This window comes from Vigna angularis, chromosome 2, assembly GCF_016808095.1.
Source record: "Vigna angularis cultivar LongXiaoDou No.4 chromosome 2, ASM1680809v1, whole genome shotgun sequence".
Lineage (NCBI taxonomy): Eukaryota > Viridiplantae > Streptophyta > Magnoliopsida > Fabales > Fabaceae > Vigna > Vigna angularis.
In genome coordinates this window covers 15553771-15573030 of record NC_068971.1, presented here as the reverse complement: position 1 = coordinate 15573030, position 19260 = coordinate 15553771, and the positions used below count along the sequence as shown (strand labels likewise).

The 19260-nt window shown below is 36.3% G+C and overlaps 3 protein-coding genes and 1 long non-coding RNA gene across 6 annotated transcripts; 3 read left to right on the top strand and 1 right to left on the bottom strand.

The window, feature by feature from the left end:
• The first annotated feature begins 1290 nt into the window (after positions 1 to 1290).
• Positions 1291 to 2024, top strand: LOC128195433 (uncharacterized). Its single transcript, XR_008246926.1, has 2 exons — positions 1291 to 1473; positions 1562 to 2024. It is a non-coding gene; the product is annotated as an uncharacterized LOC128195433 (long non-coding RNA).
• Positions 2025 to 5928: 3904 nt separating this feature from the next.
• Positions 5929 to 10979, top strand: LOC108320401 (beta-glucosidase 11). Of its 3 annotated transcripts, none has more exons than XM_017551812.2 (13): positions 5929 to 6127; positions 6222 to 6291; positions 6417 to 6472; positions 6642 to 6717; positions 6913 to 6984; positions 7091 to 7178; positions 7312 to 7567; positions 7753 to 7868; positions 8414 to 8634; positions 9041 to 9072; positions 9171 to 9258; positions 9365 to 9455; positions 10679 to 10979. In XM_017551812.2, exons 1-13 carry the CDS (start codon positions 5966 to 5968, stop codon positions 10740 to 10742), a joined length of 1392 nt encoding a protein of 463 aa, XP_017407301.1. In that variant the 5' UTR covers positions 5929 to 5965; the 3' UTR covers positions 10743 to 10979. The 3 variants fall into 3 exon arrangements, with proteins under 3 accessions (XP_017407301.1, XP_052728897.1, XP_017407300.1); XM_052872937.1 differs by having other exon boundaries at positions 10636 to 10726; XM_017551811.2 differs by lacking the exon at positions 10679 to 10979 and adding an exon at positions 9554 to 9967.
• Positions 10597 to 18366, top strand: LOC108320400 (uncharacterized). Its single transcript, XM_017551810.2, has 5 exons — positions 10597 to 10734; positions 10986 to 13010; positions 13104 to 13327; positions 13399 to 13656; positions 13735 to 18366. Exons 2-3 carry the CDS (start codon positions 11019 to 11021, stop codon positions 13248 to 13250), a joined length of 2139 nt encoding a protein of 712 aa, XP_017407299.1. The 5' UTR covers positions 10597 to 10734; positions 10986 to 11018; the 3' UTR covers positions 13251 to 13327; positions 13399 to 13656; positions 13735 to 18366.
• Positions 14881 to 18954, bottom strand: LOC108320385 (receptor-like protein 6). The gene is made up of 2 exons (XM_017551788.1): positions 18779 to 18954; positions 14881 to 18004 (listed from the first exon to the last, which is right to left on the bottom strand). Exons 1-2 carry the CDS (start codon positions 18952 to 18954, stop codon positions 14881 to 14883), a joined length of 3300 nt encoding a protein of 1099 aa, XP_017407277.1.
• Between the last annotated feature and the right edge of the window lie 306 nt (positions 18955 to 19260).

Sequence of the window (19260 nt, the reverse complement as noted above, 5' to 3'; positions counted from 1 at the left end):
ACTGAAGCGGGCTGTCGCGACCCATCAAATTTGATTGCAAGAAATAATGCAGTATAAGCTAGGAAGTGACTCCTAGGTCGTCTCTCAAGGACCAAATATGGTTCGAATCTTAGGTCAAACACGTAGTGGGGGGTTTTGAAAGTGTTTTTGTAATTCGAAATGAACTAAATGAAAACTGGAAATTAAATACAACCAAACATAATTGAAAACACTGAAATAAATGAACAAAGCATGAAGATCGAACGGTTCTACATTGAGACCGAACGGTTTCTAAAACAAGTGAGGAAATTGGAAATGCAAGAAGATAAAGAAGCCGAACAAAACAAACAACATAAAAACAGTAAATTGAATTAAAGTGAATGAAAGCAGTGAACCGACATTCCTAAAGCAAGATGTGTGAACTAATTAAAATGTAACAGACAATAAAGAAACATGTGGTGTGCTATTCAAATGTAATACTTAAACTAAAAGATTAAATGCCCAACACAACTTAAAATTTAAAATTAAATGCTCAAGGTGCGTGACAAATTGAAATGCAAGAAATAAATAACAAAACACATTAACTCTATAATAACATGAAATGTCAAACTTAAAGGGTTAAATATGTTTTTAGTCCCTAAACTATTGGTCGTTTCTGGTTTTCGTCCCTCTTTCAAAGTAAGGTACAATTTGGTCCTCATTCTTTTCGAAACGTTCGTTTTAGTCCTCGAAACTTTGGTTTTAGTCCTCATTTGTTGACTAATGAGGACCAAATTTTTAAACGGTGTTAGTTTTCGAGGGACGAAAACGAACGTTTCGAAAAGAATGAGGACCAAATTGTACCTTACTTTGAAAGAGGGACGAAAACGAGATAGTTTAGGGACTAAAAACATATTTAACCCTAAACTAAAAAGTGAAATGTTCATTATAAGCGTAGGATAATATATATATAAAAAAAACTCTTGGGACATAACCGTGTGCACCTTCAATCAACATAATCAACACTTCCTTTTTTTTTCTAAAAGAAATAAATTCAACGCCATGTGTCTCTTTTAAAATGAATCATCCTCATTCTCCATGAATCACCGTGCTTCCCATCTTAAAAGAAAGAAAAACCGTGTTGCACCTCTTCTTCCAGAAAAATAAATGCAAAGAAAAGAAATTAAATCTCCACATGTGCACCGCTTGCATCCCACTCACTATGAATCAGCGTATACTCTTTCAAAAGCCAAGGATTTAACGTTGAGCCCTCATTTTATCCTCTCCGTAACAGCATTCACATGTTTTTTTTTTTAAAGAAATAAACGTTCCCAGCCAAAAGAAAACTCTTCCCTTAGGTGGCGACTCCAACACGTCCCAGCTCTCTCCCGTCAACCTGCTACTCTTCTCTCCAGGAAAATTGAATGTGATAAAAGATGTCCTTGTGTGTGGCGGCTGCTCACAACGTGCTGGACAGCAGCTCAATGCAAAGAAAAAGAAAAAGAATCCCTAGCCGTAACCCTCCATTCTCAATCTCCGTTCTTCCTTTTCTTTAAAGCCAAGACCTCTCCTCTCAATAACTCATGTGCCTTTCTTTATCTAGGTCATGACACCGTGCCCCTAGATCTGCTTCACGTTCTGCTTCTTGGACGCACCCCCCAATTTCGCTGGACCATCCCACGCTGCTGCTAACGTGGCTGCCCCTTGCTGGATGTCACACCCTTTCTGCTTGCTGGACCGTGGAGGCTATGTGCGTGTGAAGTGCTGCCGTGTTGTGCTTCCAAGTGGGCCGAATCTCTCCAAGCACACACCTCCCAGACGCTGCTGTGTGCTGCTCTGTGCTTGCTGGACGCATGTGCTGCTTCTTCTTTGGACACCTCAACACTTCTCTTCCACGTGCTGCAATGCTGGAATGATGGATGCTGCTGGAACGTGGTAGAAGGAAGGTGTGGAGCGTGACGTGCAGCCGTGGGCTTCACTTCTTGCTGTGTGTTACCCCATTTTCTCCAACACTGTGCACTCCTTTCTTCATTGAACGTGCTGACCCGTGAATCCAAGTGAATCCCTCCTTCCGGACCACTCTCCCCAAAATAAAACCTGGACGCGTGCTTAGACCGTGACACCCATTTCTTCTGCTGGACCTCCTTCAAGTGGACGTGTAAAGCTGCTGGATGCTTCTTCTTTTTGCACTTCTTTTCCATGGGTCGTGACATCTTCTCCCTGGCGTGTGGACGTGGCTGTGTGCTGGACTCAACGGCTGGATATGGGCCGCGTGTGAATGCTGGATTCTCTCAAATTTGCACAGGACCTACTTCCTTGAATAAGTGCTTTTCTCCATCAAGTTGGGCCTTTCGGTCCGTGCGCACCTCCCATGTTGCTTCCATATGAAAAATCAAATGCATTCTCCAAAATAAAATCTTGTGTTGCACATCAAAAATAACCCTTCACCTTTGGGCCCAATTTCTATTTCTCATTTAACCTCTAAATGTTTCAAATTATATTTCCAAAATTTTCCCTCAATTAATAATGCAAATAATTTGCTCAGATAATCCAAATTAATTAAAATAAGAATTTCTGGTCAAATTAAGCACAGTTAGCAAAAACAGAAAAATACTGGACGTTTAAGCACATTTTCGTGATTAATTTTAGCACAATAAACTAAGTGAAGTGAAGAAAATATTGACTCATCAGTTACTAATCACTATGTAGTAGTGTTCTAGTAATTATGACCAATCACTCTAATATTAGAACTACACATTAGAGTTACATTTTCAAGGTCTCTGTTCTAGCTAGTCAATATGATTTCAAAACTTGAGAAGTCATATAATATGCTATGAATTAAAAAAAAAAGATTTTTAATCTGCTATTCCAATGAACTTTATTCAATCAGATACTAGCTAATAGCAGAAATTTATTTCACTCAGATTTAAACATGTAGAAACATTTTATAGATATCACATGATACTGATATAATGCTAGAATTTAGAGTTCAAAAGTTAAACATCTAAGATTATGTGAAATATTAACTCCAAAATATTTAATAATAATGAACATGAAATTAATACCATTGATTAAGAGACGAGGGAAAATTTATTTGAGATTGAAACACTCTCTATGGAGCATATTTAACAGATTATGTTTTTAACGTAAAAGATTGTATCAGTTACAGAACCTAATTTCAGAAAAATAGAGAGGATAACCTAATCGATTAGACAATATATATAACAGATTAAATTTTGTGGAAACTGCTATTTTTCATATTTTCACTCAATCTCTTCATGTCAAGCAACAAGCACATATCACATACATCAAAATGTTTATGTTGAATGAGAATTATGCATGTTTTACCAGTACCAAGGCTTGTTACCAAGTTTGATGTCCTCAAGGTGTTATGAGCACTTTAAATTGTGAGATTTGCTTCAGCTTTGTGCATCACCTTGAGTCTATTCCTTTTCCATTCCTCTCAATCTCCTGCAAAACAATTGAAGGGTTTGGATGCATGTACCCATTTAAATGTGGGTCCTTTCATGTTAGAAGATTTCAATGGTTCCTTAGGAATCCATTTAAACTTTCTTTTAGGAACACTAAAATTTTTGTAATAACATGAATTTGATGCATGACCTAACTGGTTGCAATAAAAACAGACAATTGAAGAGGGTTTGCTTGTGTCAATAAACCTTTTGGTTCTTAATCGATTATTTTTACCAATATACCCTATTCTTTCCCTATTCAACACACTCCTTTGTGAACCAAGAAGAGCATTGAGATTCGAACTGCCTAGTGTAAACTTAGACAAGATGTTCATAAGATATTTGATTCTTTCCTCTTGTCTTGGACAATTTTCACAATTTTGATCACATTTGTTGTTCACATGCATGGAGTTTTTCGAAAATTTCTGTATAGATTCTAGTTTCTATTTTAGACTTTCATTTTCATTACCTAGAACCTTTATTCTATTTTCCAACCTCTAGTTTTCACTTTTAAACTTGTAGTTTAAGTGTTAGAGTTTCATAGCTTCATCATACAACTTTTGAAATGCATCAAGTAGTTGATAATACATTTCTTCAATGGGTTCATCCTCAAAACTGCTAGAACTGCTCTGAGAACATGTTGATCCTACCATCAAACAAAAATTTGTTTCCTCTTCTTCTTCTTTTTCTCACTGCCATCATCTCCATTTTCCCTCAATCTCATCATTTGCTGCTACATTTTCATCACCCAGATTTTGATTTCCCATTATTTTTTGGGGCTCAGCAATTTCTTGATTCAGTTTGTCAAGCCTGAAGGTATAGGTAGAATGATGGTTAACCAATGTTTGCATTGCTTGACCATATATGTTTCAAAGTCAGTCTTTGGTCTGTAGGGAGGTGTTGCAGTATACATTTCCACATTTACTAAGTCAGCATCTTCTCCTTTAATGGGTTGATGTTCATCTCTGCCTTCATTTCCTTCTTACAGTTCTTGCTTTAGTTTGAGTGTAGGGTACTCTAGTTTGATGTCTCCTTCTCTTTCACATTCAATACTGGAAGAAGCAGAACATTCATCTTGCTTTCTAGAATGCCCTTTGTTTTCTGCAAGATTCAAGTTAGTTTTTTCTTTTGCATATAAAAAATTTAGAAAACCTTTCTTCCATCAAATTTGTCTCTCCATTCTCTAAACTTTCTGTAGATTCCATAGCAGTTTCAGTAGTAGACTCCAAGATGTTGATGAATCTTTTCTCCTCTTGTTTTGCTTTCTTGATCTATAAAACTCTTTGAGTTTGTTCTTCTTAATTCTTGTCTTCTTTTGTTCATTGGAACTGTTGATCACAACATCTCACACACCTTTGCCTATTGGATTCAAGAAACCATTATTTTCATCATCAATCACAACTTTGCTCATAGTTTGATATATATTGGCCATCAGGATTGATTTAATCGATAAAAAGTAAAGGTAATCGATTAAAATTCGAGTAATTTTCAAATTTCCAGCTCGACCTTCCAATGTCAACGGTCATATTTTCGAAAAAGAACTAAGTAAATGTAATTGTTCGCAAAGCATCAACATAGTTCACGAAGCGACTCAACATTCTGTCACCAAGCGACTCAACATTCCGTCACCAAGCGACTCAACATTCATGTTTAACATAATTGAGTCATTATTAGACCGATCTTAATCAAAAGCTCATAAAGAAAACTATAAATACAGATTGAAGAAATGATTGTTGGAACGTTTTTTTGCCTATTTTTTACAACATTAATTTTTTAACCGATCAAATTCAAATTAATTTAAGCATCAAATTATTTTTAAAACAAGCATCTGATCACCTAGAAAATAGATAATCTGAATAGGAGAAAAACAACTAAAAAAAAGTAAGTGAGATAAAAATTGTTATATAGACATCCCATTTTACACTACACAAATCCCACAATAATCTTATAATAACATTATTCTATATGCATATATTTTATATTATATATATATATATATATATTTATGAAATGTATGATTGGAAATAAGTTTGATTGGATAATATCTTAGACTATTTTAAATATTTGACTTACCTAAGTAAAAATAAAATAAGTTTATTTGTCTATAAGTTAAAATCAACTTATATACATGTTAAATATAAATCAAAAATAAGTGATATAATTTTAGTTTATAAAAGCTTAGTTTTTATCTTTTTTTCTTATTTTATAATATAATAATTTCATTATAAATTTATAAATCACTTCATATCAACTTTCATTTTTTAAAAAGATGTTTCAACATTACCAGTTGCCACAACAATGGCTTAGCCGTAATAAAATATCAATGTTGAACCTGAAATTATAGTGACAATAATTGAAGTTGTTTGTTAAATTTTTGTCTTGAAAATGAAATAAAATGTATTGTTTTACATTTTTTTGTGCAAGATAAGGTCTAGCCTACACGTGTCAACTTCAATTTCACCGTGGGCACGGATGATCTTCCAAGAAAACTCGAAGGAATCAAATTAAATAAATAAATAATCAAAACACTAAAACAGATGACGCCATTAAGAAGAAAAGCAGAGAGTATGAGGTTCATGTTGAAGGTTTTTGCAGTTGTAGAATTAGTGCTTCTGATAGTCCACCCTGGTGCTCAAGCCTTGAGCAGACACCAGTTCCCTCGTGACTTCGTGTTTGGTGCATCAACCTCGGCTTACCAGGTTCTTCTGTCTCCCTCCCTCTCTGCTTTTCACACTCTTCACTGTCCTACTTTTGTGATTCTTTGCTGAATTTGTGATTGGCGTTATGTGAAAGGTTGAAGGTGCAGCCAATGAAGATGGCAGGAAGCCAAGCATATGGGACACCTTCTCTCATGCTGGAAATGGTACTACCCTCTACTCACTACTCTCATATCTACACTATGCTTCATTTCTTTTCACATATTAAATCTATTTTTAAGCTTTATTGCTATTATCTTTTTCATGAAATTTAATGCAAAGATTTTTTCAGCGAATTTGTATGCTGGTGATGGAGATGTTGCATGTGATCATTATCACAAATATAAGGTTAGTGACCCTGGAGTGTAAGGATATATATAAAAAGAACCAAAAGAATTTGTTGTATATACATAGAAAATGCAGATCTTCTATGATCCACTTGCTTTAAATTCTTGTTCAACTAAAAGAGATTTCATAGTTTGTTTTGAGCTACTATCCTACTTTGACTTTCATGCAGGAAGATGTTAAGCTCATGGCCAACATGGGCTTAGAAGGCTACAGATTTTCCATATCATGGTCAAGGCTTATTCCAGGTGATCATCAATCTGTCGTCGGCGGACTCTTAAACTAATGTCTAATTTAAAATGTGAAAAACTAAGTTATATTAGATACACACACTTGGTTTAATTTGGGGGCAATGAGTCTCTCTGACTCCAGTTGAATATGGTTGCCTGGATCGAACTTTATTATTTCCATGCTCTGACCATGTCGTTTCCATGTATTTCCAGATGGAAGAGGACAAGTGAATCCCAAGGGACTACAGTTTTACAACAACCTTATTGATGAATTGATCAGCAATGGTTCTTGTTAAGACTAGATTTTCCTCTTAAATTTGTTTAACACGTAAGAGGTTCTTCCAGGTTTTCTAGTAAATATGTTTTTGCTCTATGATTTCTCTTAATGTAGGAATAGAAGCACATGCCACATTATACCATTGGGACCTACCACAAGCACTTGAGGATGAATATGGAGGATGGGTCAGTCGAAGAGTTGTGTATGGTTCCCAAACTTAACGTCTCTAGTTGTGTTACAGTCTTGTCCTATGTTGAGATTGTGCAAAATACATCTGCCATGAAATTGAGAAATGGTATTTATTGTGATTAACACATTTATATATATGTTTGTAGTAAAGACTTCACAGCATATGCAGATGTGTGCTTTAGAGAATTTGGAGACAGAGTTAGGTATTGGACTACGTTGAATGAGGCCAATGTGCATGCAGTATTTAGCTATGATATAGGACTCTTACCACCTCAGAGGTGTTCTCCTTCCCCTATAATAAACTGTTCCAGAGGAAATTCCTCAACTGAGCCATATTTGGTCGGTCATCATATGTTGTTAGCACATGCTTCAGCTGCTAGGGTATATAGGAAGAAGTACCAGGTAAAAGTTATGTAACAAGTGCCTCATTCTAGCCACTCTACTACGTCATTTGTTAGGCCTTCTATTTGCATTTTAGACCATAATCAGGAAGGATAGAAGGAAAGGTGATCATTATTATGATGTCTTTTGGAAATGCTGATAAGATAGTTTAATTTTATTTTGTAAACAATGTATTTTGGATGCAGGGCATGCAGCATGGCTTAATTGGGTTTAGTCACCTTCTTCCTGGTTTTCTTCCTCAAACAAATTCTACTGAAGATTTAATGGCCGTTCAAAGGGTCCAGGACTTCTTGATCGGGTGGTAAGTAACAATCTAGCCATGGTATCTCTTTCCGATGCCTGCTGACATTAATAAATTTGCATATTGGGATTCGAAAAGAGCAACACTTCAAAATAATTTTACTCAAGTGAAGAAACAAGATTTTGTATCTCTAAATGCTCTTTCATATAAAAGTTTACAATTAAAGCGTGACAATACACACACCTTGCAAATCAAATATAAAAAAAGTGTGGTGTGACAAGGAATAAAGTATTGAACCTCTTTGTTTACTTCCCATCTCAAGTCTGTTACGTTTTGAAACTTTGATCTCTAGGCAATGTGAAACTTTTTAGGGGTACTCTAACAGTGATGTCTACAAATTATTTTTAACTTTAGCTCCTAAGTAAAGTCAGACTCCTTAGATTACTTAAGTCGTGCTTTTTATACCAGATATAAAGTTCGTGAATGGTTTTATATCTCAATGTTTTAGTAAAAGATTTTAGTAAAATCCAACATAATTTTCCCAAGCAAATAAATGTTTGAGTTTTAAATTATACACTTGATTTTGTTATGACTTGTCAGTGCAGGTTTATGAATCCCATTATATTTGGAGATTACCCCGATATAATGAAAAAGAATGCTGGCTCAAGGCTTCCTTCCTTAACTCAAAAGGAATCAAATCTAGTGAAGGGCTCAATCGATTTCTTAGGAATAAACTTTTACTACTCTCTTTATGTTAAGGACAGTCCAAACAAGCTGAAGAAGGAGAGCAGGGATTACCTGGCAGATTTATCGGCAAAATTCCAACGTATGTCACAAGCTGTTTCCCTGACCCATTTTTTATTGCATAACCAAGGCTATACATTGGATAGACAGGTTACTTGTATATAAATGTGTCTTTATTGTGAGAGGTACTATCCAAAAGCTTAAGAATCAAGATATTTCTTATGAATGGAATTGGACTTTTTCTTAAGATGCAAGGAATTGGACTTATTGACATGCGTTTCCATAGACTTTGTTTCCTGATTATTACAGAATGTAAGGATCTTTTTGGTTAAATAATGTTTAAAAATCCATGTAAAATTGAACATTGTCTTGTTATTACTAAGAACTTGTTTAGATGGTAAACTTCAGGAGAATTTTCTCTGTTGTCATCCATCCTCCTCTAATTTTCTGGAAATGAAACAGCTGAATATTACTCTTTCTTGTTGCAGTATACATTCCAAATAATAGAGCTAAATATGAGGTAATAGCAAGAACATGGTGCTATTCCACTCTATGTATTCCTTTATTCTTATAAAGATTTAGCTATAATACTTTCCACTAACCATCTGATGGGTTTAGGTGCCAATTACTCCCAAGATTCTCCTAAGGATGTTAGACTCACTAAGGAACGCTTATGGCAATATTCCAATTTTCATACATGAAAATGGTATGGCAATTTCCCAACTTGGAATTCAGAAGCTCCATGATTCTTTTTTCAACTTGTTCAATTGTCCTATTATTTAGTTGTATGGTAAGCCTTTTTAGCTTTGCAGGCCAAGAAACACCTCAAAATTCATCATTAGATGACCCGTCGAGGGTGAATTACTTGCATGCATACATAGGAAGCATGGTTGATGCACTAAGGTATTTCTTTTATTTTCATTTTCAAGTGGGAAAGTTAAAAGGGTGTACAAAAGCAGATTTTTGTTTATTATTTTGCTTCATTGTTGACACATTTATAGGAGTGGATTAAACGTAAAAGGTTACTTTGTGTGGTCTTTCATGGATGCATTCGAGTTATTGGGTGGATATGAGAGAAGTTATGGCCTATATTACGTAGATATGAATGATCCAAACTTAAGGAGGCAACCTAAGCTTTCTGCTGAATGGTACTCCAGCTTTCTGAAAGGGAAGTCTACGGACCCAAAGATCACAAAGGAAACTCAGAACAACGCAAAATACAATCCCTCACTCCATAGTGCTACATACACTAATCAGAACAAGTTTAAAATTCAGAGCGAATAATAGAAGGTTTATGAGTCAAAATCATAATGTATAATAACTAAATAATTTTTATTAGTTTTCATTTCTCCAATAAATGACTGATATTTTACTTTGTTTTGAGGACTTGGTGAAAAAAAAAACCCTCCAATTTATATTTTGTTTTAACTTATGTTAAAAATATTGTCTTATTTTTATTTTGATTTCTCAATTTTTTTTATTAAACTCATGTTAGGGATCACTTTGATCTTGGCATCTCAACTAGGCTAGGTTGATACTCCAAGGATATCTATCATTTGTCATCACATTAAAATATCATTAAAGACAAAAAGAAAGATACCAAGAACTCATGGGGATCCAACCAAAACCCATGAACAAAAATCTTATAAAGCTGTAGACTAGCTAAGAAGCCCTATACATAGGAAAAAGAAACCTATTATAATAAAGGTTTAATCATTCATGAAGTTCCTATTTTCACGTGGAATCTCAATTTAGTCCATTTGTTTCTGAAAATATCAATTGGGTCCAAAATTTATGAAAATTGGAACAATTGGATCATTTCCGTTAAATTGTCTCCAACGGTGTTAGTGTGTGTTTGACGTGGCACGCTGTAGTCAGTTTCTTAACTGACGTGGTTGACTGAAGCAGGGACAGTGTAGCACGTGGATAATAACAATTTTTTTAGTAAAAATAAAATGAATGTTTTAAACCAAAATGGGGATTCAGATTTTCAATTGATCGAATAAGGGATTGGGATTCTTCTGAGTGCTTCTAGGGTTTGTTCAAAGTTCATTCCATTTCACAAATTGGGGTATCAATTTAGGTATTTAGGGTTTAATCGAAGTTGACCTTGAGAAAGTGTGCAGTTGTCGTCGTCATCGGAGTATTGGGACCTTCTTTAGTTGCAATCTGGAGTGGACAGGTCAGTAAAAGTTTGGTTTTGTTACAAAACTTTATATTGCGATGTTTGGTTGTGGTCCCCGTCGTTGTATTGTGTTTTATTTTTTATTGCAATGTTGTGGTCCCCGTCGTCGAATTGTGTTCCATTTTTTATTGCAATGTTGTGGTCCCCCCATGCCCCCCATGTTTAAAGTGATAATTGTCTGTGTGTGTGAGAGTGCGTTTTGTTTGTGGTTTTAATACATGTTTTGTCGTCAATTGATTACATTATAGGTGTAAAAATACTTATATATAGTGTTTTGCATCATGGACGAGGATATTGAGGTTGTCTTTCACCATCGAGGGAAATTAGTTAATGATGGGAAGCTTAAGTATGAAGGGGGGGAGACATCTAGGTTTATGTTTGACCCAGATGTTTGGAGTTATTTCGTGGTTGTTAGTGTAGTGAAATCTTTGGGATACCATGGGCTTAAAGATATGTGGTACTCTATAGGAGGGGCTTCAGTGTTGGAGGATAAGTTAGAGCCTCTGTGTGATGACACTGGTGCCCTGCATATGGTTAATTTAGCTAGGCTGAATGGTGAGGTGCATGTGTTTTTGATACACCCTGTTTCTGAACCCGATGTCATACATATGCTAGAATATGTTGGTAATGACGAAGGACAAGTTGAAGAGAGGGGTGATGTTGATTGTGAAGAAGTGGAAGTTGATGCTGTTATGGAGGAAGAGGTTGTTAGAGTTGAAGAAGTTGGTGGTGTGTTGGAAGAGATGGGTAATGTTGATGGTGAAGAACAAGAGATGGGTGAACAAGTGTTAGTTGAGGCTGTTATGGAGGAAGAGGTTGTTAGTGTTGAAGAAGTTTGTGGTGTGTCGGAAGAGATGGGTGAACAAGTGGAAGTTGAGGCTGTTATGGAGGAAAAGGTTGATGGAGTTGAAGAAGTTTGTGGTGTGTTGGAAGAGATTGGTGAACAAGTGGAAGTTGAGGCTGCTATGGAGGAAGAGGTTGATGGAGTTGAAGAAGTTTGTGGTGTGTTGGAAGAGATGGGTGAACAAGTGGAAGTTGAGGCTGTTATGGAGGAAGAGGTTGATGGAGTTGAAGAAGAGAATGAAGTTGAAGGTTATGTGGAAATCCAAAGCTGGAATTCCTCTTTTGAGAATGGTAGTGGTGATGGAAATAATGAGTGCTTGGAGGGGCTTGTTGATGTCAATGTTGGTTGTGATATAGATGATGATATACATGCAGATTTTGAGGGAAATGTGGAAGTGGAAGTCCAAAGTATGTCAAATGACTCTAGTGAACCATGTTCTAGTGTGAGTTCTGATAGCATGTTTGATGTTAACGTGGAGGGTGGGAATGATAGAGGTTTGTCAGATGATGAGTGGGAATCTGAACAATTAATTAGTGGAGCAGAAAGTGATGAAGACGATACCGATGTAGAGGGTTATGGGACTTTTGCAACATTCGTCTTGCCAAAAAGTGTGGTTGACTTTAAGTGGGAAGTTGGGACATATTTTGCTGAAAAGCAAGACATTTTGGAGGCTATAAAAAGTTATGCGTTGGATAATGGAAGAAATATTAAGTTTGTTAAGAATGATAAACAAAGAATGAGGTTCAAGTGTGTGGGTGCAAAAGGTAAATTCCCTTGGAGGTTATATTGTGGCTATATGAAGGCAGTGAAAACATGGCAATTGAGAACAATGCTGGACAACCATACCTGCAGCAGGGAATTCAACCTTAAATTAATTGATGCCAAGTGGTTGAGCAAGAAGATACAAAAAACTATTAGAGATAATCCTACAGTTAAGGGTGTGGATATAAGGGAAAAAGTTCAAAGGAAATGGAACATTGGTATTTCAAGGTGTATGGCCTATAGGGCCAAAAACATAGCAACAGAGCAAATTGATGGCTCTTTCAAAGAAAAGTATAAAAGGTTATATGATTATGCCCATGAGTTGGTGGCCAAAAATCCAGGATCAACAGTGAAACTAAAGGTTGAGGATGTGGGGGGTAAAGTCATTTTCAAGAGATTCTATGTATGTTTAAAGGCTTGCAAAGACAGTTTTATGTCATGCAGGCCAATTATTGGTTTAGATGGAGCATTTTTGAAAGGTAAGTACGGTGGTGAGTTGTTAACAGCTGTGGGCCGAGATGGGAATGAGCAGATGTTGCCAATTGCATACTGTGTTGTTGAAGTTGACAACAAGGATTCATGGAGGTGGTTCTTGGAACTGTTGGTAGATGACCTTGGAGGGGCTGAACTTTGTTTTTCATTTACCTTTATATCAGACCAACAAAAGGTAATACTAATCATTAATTTCTAATTGTACATTTTAACTTTAGGTTCTTAAGTATTTGTTGGCTGTATTCATTACTTGTATATTGTATTGCAGGGTCTACTTCATGCAATAGATGAATTGCTTCCTTTAGTTGACCAAAGGTTTTGTGTGAGACATATGTATGCCAACTTCAGGAAGAAATATCCTGGTAAAAATCTTAAGCGTTTAATGTGGAGGGCAGCTACAGCCACACATCCATAAACCTGGGAGATGGAAATGAGAAACATAAGAGCAATGAACGAAGATGCTTATAAGCATTTGATTGCCATCCCTCCAAGGTTAGTCTTCAAAAGTAGAACATAATTCCGTATTCATATAATGTGAATAATAATTCTATTATTTGTTATAGATATTGGTCAAGATCAAGGTTCACTAAAAGAGCTAAATCTGACACCTTAGTAAACAATATGAGTGAGGGCTTCAACAGTGTCCTCCTTTCTGCCAGGAGTAAACCCATAATTACTTTGTTGGAGACGATACGGCTTTACCTCATGCAAAGATGGGCCAAGAACAGGTCAAGCATATCATCATTTACTGGATCCATTTGTCCCAAGATCCTATCCAGATTTAGAAAGGAATCTCAGTTAACTAAAAATTGGATTCCTAGGTAAATTCCAATAATCACTTCTATGTTATATTAATTTACTACTGTGGTTAATAATTATTGTTGTCTTCTTCTACACAGTTGGTCAGGCAACAAGCTATTTGAAGTTCGTCACATGTCTAACAATGGAGATAAGTTCGTAGTCAACATAGATGACTCCTCATGCACATGCAGAACTTGGATGATGACTGGAATCCCCTGTTGTCATTCATTGGCTGCAATGAAGTTCCTCAACATTGATGGAGAACAATTTATTGACTCTTGCTACATGAAGTCCAGATATAAGGAGACATATTCAACAATTATATATCCCTTAAATGGAGCCAACATGTGGAACATTACTCCATATCCTGATGTGTCTCCACCACACAAAAGAGTATTGCTTGGAAGACCAAAGAGAAAACGAAGACTAGAGCAATGGGAAATGAGGAAGGATGAATCAAGAATGACCAAATCTGGCTTGCGGAAGAGATGTGGCATATGTAGAGAACATGGCCATAACAGAACTCGTTGCCCATCAGCAACCCAAGCAGTTCCTGATGTACTGGGCACAGTTCCTGCTTGGGTTGCTGATGTACTGGGCACAGTTCCTGCTTGGGTTGCTGATGGGCAACGAGTTCTGTTATGGCCATGTTCTCTACATATGCCACATCTCTTCCGCAAGCCAGATTTGGTCATTCTTGATTCATCCTTCCTCATTTCCCATTGCTCTAGTCTTCGTTTTCTCTTTGGTCTTCCAAGCAATACTCTTTTGTGTGGTGGAGACACATCAGGTTATAGAGTAATGTTCCACATGTTGGCTCCATTTAAGGGATATATAATTGTTGAATATGTCTCCTCATATCTGGACTTCATGTAGCAAGAGTCAATAAATTGTTCTCCATCAATGTTGAGGAACTTCATTGCAGCCAATGAATGACAACAGGGGATTCCAGTCATCATCCAAGTTCTGCATGTACATGAGGAGTCATCTATGTTGACTACGAACCATTTTTCATTTTTCTAGCAACTGTGTATAGCTTTCTAAAACTCGATCCTTTCTTGACAAAGCATCATATATTATAAAGCAAGTCTGTAGCTTGCTAAGTTTAACTGAGTACTCCATTACAAAGCACAAACTCCTTATTCACCACAATAAATCCGAAACATAAGAAAAAAACACAGACACAAACACAAAGAGGGCAGATCATAGTACAAGATTTATTTGTTTTAGCATCATTAGATCAACTATCCGATCCACCTTAAAGACCTGTACCTTTGTCCTTTATGATGTTCATAAAGGAAACCAAGTTGAGGAACAAGCATGTAAAGTAGGTCATCCACATGCTTCCAATACAAAAGCCTCCAACAGTTAAAAAAAATAAGGGGGAGGATAACAATTCCAAAGCCAAAGATAAATCCCAGTTCCACACTTAAGAAACTCCAGTCAATTGATCCATGCATTTCATATACTGGTGTTGGAGATGAATGTCCCCCACTATCACTGCTGCAATCTCTTAGTGGTGGCCCACATAATCCTTCATTGCCTTCAAAAGAACTCGTATCAAATGTTTGCATTTGAGCACCTGTGGGAATTTCCCCCCACAAATGGTTAAGTGAGAGATTCAAGTATGCTAGAAAGTTTAAACCAGCAAACTCAGAAGGGATTTTTCCGCTCAACCTATTGTTTGACAAGTCCAAGGATTCTATATTCATCAAATTTCCAATTGATGAGGGGATGTGGCTTGAGAAAGTATTATGTGACAAGTTAAGAACATTCAGTGCACTCAAATTCACAAGTTCTTGAGGTATTGGACCTTCAAAATGGTTGGAGGAGAGATCCAAGGAAGCAAAGATAGTGGGAATTTTGAGCAACTTCATTTGCAAAGCTTTGTCCACAACTGTAACTGAATCCAAGTAGCGACCTCCATATTCGTTTGTAACGCTATAATAATTAAATATGTGGACAAGCACATCATAAGGTTCAGTTTCCAACAATCCGTACAATTTTATTACTAGAAATTTGTTGACACACGACGACAAATTATTGTAAACCATGATGTCACCATCATCAAACATATCAAAAAATAGATTCCCGTACTTCTCATGGGATTTGGTATCACGTCGCATCATTTGTTTCAAGCTTCTCAAAACTGGTCCAGGGAGAATACCAGTGAAGTTATTGAAGGCTAGATCAACAATGTGGAGCATCTCCCAATTGCTAGTGCTACGTGGGCATGCAATAGGACCATTGAGTTTGTTTGACCTCAAAATCAGCACTCGCAGGGTGGAAATTTTCATCAAGAAGCAAGGAAATCTATCGTCAAACATATTGTTTCCAAGATTTAAGACTTGTAGACTCTTGCAATTTGCAAGTGTGCTTGGGATAACACCTTCCAAGAGATTTCCATTGAGATTGAGGAATCTTAAACTGCATGAACTTGAAATGGTGTCAGAAACATAATCCTGGAGTTTGTTTTGAGCAAGATTTAGTACTCGGAGGGTACTGTTCCTTCTCATCAAGCACTTGGGGATGAGACCATTGAAGCGATTATAAGAAAGATCAAGTAACCGGAGAGAAGACAGATTACAAAAGGACTTAGGGATTTTTCCTTGAAAGTTGTTATTTGAAAGGGAGAAAAAGTATACAAAAGGAACATGCTTATCCAGGTCGAGTGGGGCACCAATGAAACTATTGTTTGAGTAGTCCAAATGGACCGCAAATTTTGTGAAAGTGGGAACTAATCCAGTAAGTTTATTGGAATGAAGATCAAGAATGAATAGGTTGGAATTCAGATCATGAAAGGGTCCTTCCATATTTGTGAGAAAATTGTTGGAAAGGTTTAAATAAACCAGAGATTGAAATCTCCAAATCCAGTTTGGTATTTCTCCTTGAATCTGGTTGTTGGATAGGTCTAAAGCATTTATTTGGTTTTGGTTTCTCAAGAACCCCGGAAATTCTCCTAAATTGCAAGCACCCAAAAATAAATATTTCATGCTCGGAAGGGATGAAATGGCATGATCATCATTAAGAGTTGCATCAACTGATAATTTATTGTGAGAAAGACCTAATGTATGCAAATTTTGAAGCCCTTGAACCACATCAAGCCGCATGGTGCCATTGAATTCATTGTCAGAAAGTTGTAGGAAACGAAGTCCTTTAATATGAAAGAGAGATACGGGAATAGGGCCATTCAATCTATTGCTGCTCAAGTCAATCAACTCTAATTTTGAGGAAGAAGCATTGGTAAGTTCATATAATAAACCATTAAGTCCATTATGAGAAAGTGTAAGCTCTTGCAAAGATAGAAGTGTAAAAAGAGACATTGGAATGTTTCCACTAAGGTAATTATCTCCTAAATTGATATAGAGGAGATTTTCAAGTCCCTCAAAATGAGTTGTAGTAATAACTCCTGTCAGATTATTGTTCGAGATTGATAAATATCTGAGATTTTTTACCATCTTGAAAGAGGGAAGCGGACCAGTAAACCTATTAAAAGACAAGTCCAATTGAACAAGCTGAGTAAGATTTGAAATAGAACCTGGTAACTTACCAGAGAAATCTGTCTTACTAAGATTCATGGTGTGAAGAGCAGCATGTGGTAAGAAGTTTGGCAAAACTCCATGAAGATCCTTGTTGTTTGATATATCAAGAACCTTTAGGGTTTGAAGTTGAAAGATGCCCTTTGGAAAGAGACCATTCAGCGAGCAACTGCTGATCTCTAAGACATTCAAATTGGAGAAATTTGCAAAGAATTCTGGCACCGAACTTGAGATGTCATTCAGACTCAATCTAACTATTGCGAGTTTCTCAAGTGTTGCTAGCGAAGAATCAATTGGTCCAGAGATATTGCATGATGACATACTCAACACTTCAAGATTTTGAAGAGAAGATAGAGCATGACACCACTCCTTTCCCTCAGCAGATACCATTACACCATCAAGGTATAGTTCTGTGATTTTTGCAAGATTCTGCAAAAACATTGCAATATTTGGATTCTGGAGTTTAAGAATAGGTTGTGAGGTAAGTGGTGTTGACAAGTCAAGTGTTGTCAAATCTGTCAGATGAGAAATCTCATTTGGAATCTGGCCATGAAATCCAGCATTTGATAAATTCAAATACCTCAAACTCTTTAGCTTGCCGAAGTTCACAGGAATGGAAGAATTGAAATCATTGTAAGCCAGATTCAACCTCTGCAAATATTCCAGTTCAAAGAGACTGGAATTATCTAGTCCTCCAAAAATAAACTCCTCACTCAAGTCAAGACCAATGACACCGCCCTTGCTGCATGTTACTCCATTCCATTGACAGCAATCGCTACTTTGGTTCCAGTAAACCAATTTTTTGGATGTGGCTGGGTTGAATAGAAGGCTGTCTTTCAAGTGAAGTAATAAGAATTGTTGATGGTCAAGACGGTGGCATGTTGCTACGTTGATGATGATATTCAAGTATATCATGCACAAGGGTATGAAGATATGGAAGAAGATTTGATGGATTCTCATTGCTAATGAATAACAAAGTGCTGACCAAAAAGTTTGAAAACTTAAAAGTCAGCATTCAATGTGGGGTGATGTTAATGGTCTCTGGCGAACTTATTTATAAGCTCTAAATCACTTATATCTAATTCTAAGGACAATGAGTCTTGTAAACAAGGGGCTCCATTACTTCAAGTTTGGACAATGAATCATAATGCAATATTATTATTTTGTAATCATGGTAATGTCAGCTACGTGTCACATTATTACCTATGTATAAATGTACCTATTAGAGATTTGGATTTATTTACCTATAGACATAAATTATGGAAATAGACAAATTAAAAAAAAAATACGAGAATAAATAAGTCGTGTAGCTTCCACTCGGTGTAGCTTCCACACGATTTTAAATAAAAAAATTCTTTACTTTCTATATGACTTTCATGTTGATTGTATTGAAAATTGAAAGTCGTTAATCCCTTCAACGACTTTAGTGTGATGTAATCAATTACAATAAATATGTAATTGATTATATTACATTAAAGTCTATGTAATTGATTATATTACATTAAAGTAAAGTTGTTGAGAGACTTAACGATTTTCAATCTCCAAAAACGTTGTTTATGGGCAAGATGACTTCAAATTCGATAATATACATTGTATCGATTACAAGAACTTATAAACAATTATCAAAGAAGGAGAAACATTTCGGCCTAAGAAGGCAGTGAGGTCATCAACTGTTGAACCAACAACATTGAGACCAATTCCAATGACTCCACCAACGTTTCCTTTGGTAAGATCAACGACAATGTTGAAGTCCAAAACATTCTTGCACATCAACACCATTGTCCCTTTTATCTTATTTTTAGGATGTCATCCTGAGTTAAGGATTCCTAAAATCCCTGGAACTTGCAGCATCTTTCCCAAACCTACCAATAACATTATTTTCATTTCCCAAAATGAGAAAGGAAAATAAAAATGACACTATGTGTGACACTTCATATTAACATTGTTCAACAGCCCAACCAAGGTGTGATACAATTCAGCCAAGATTTGATACAACTCGTCTAAGATCTGAAACAGCTCAGCTAATATCTAACACAATGAAGACAACAGTCCGTTTCAGCCCTTTCTAGCTTGTCATCAACCTGT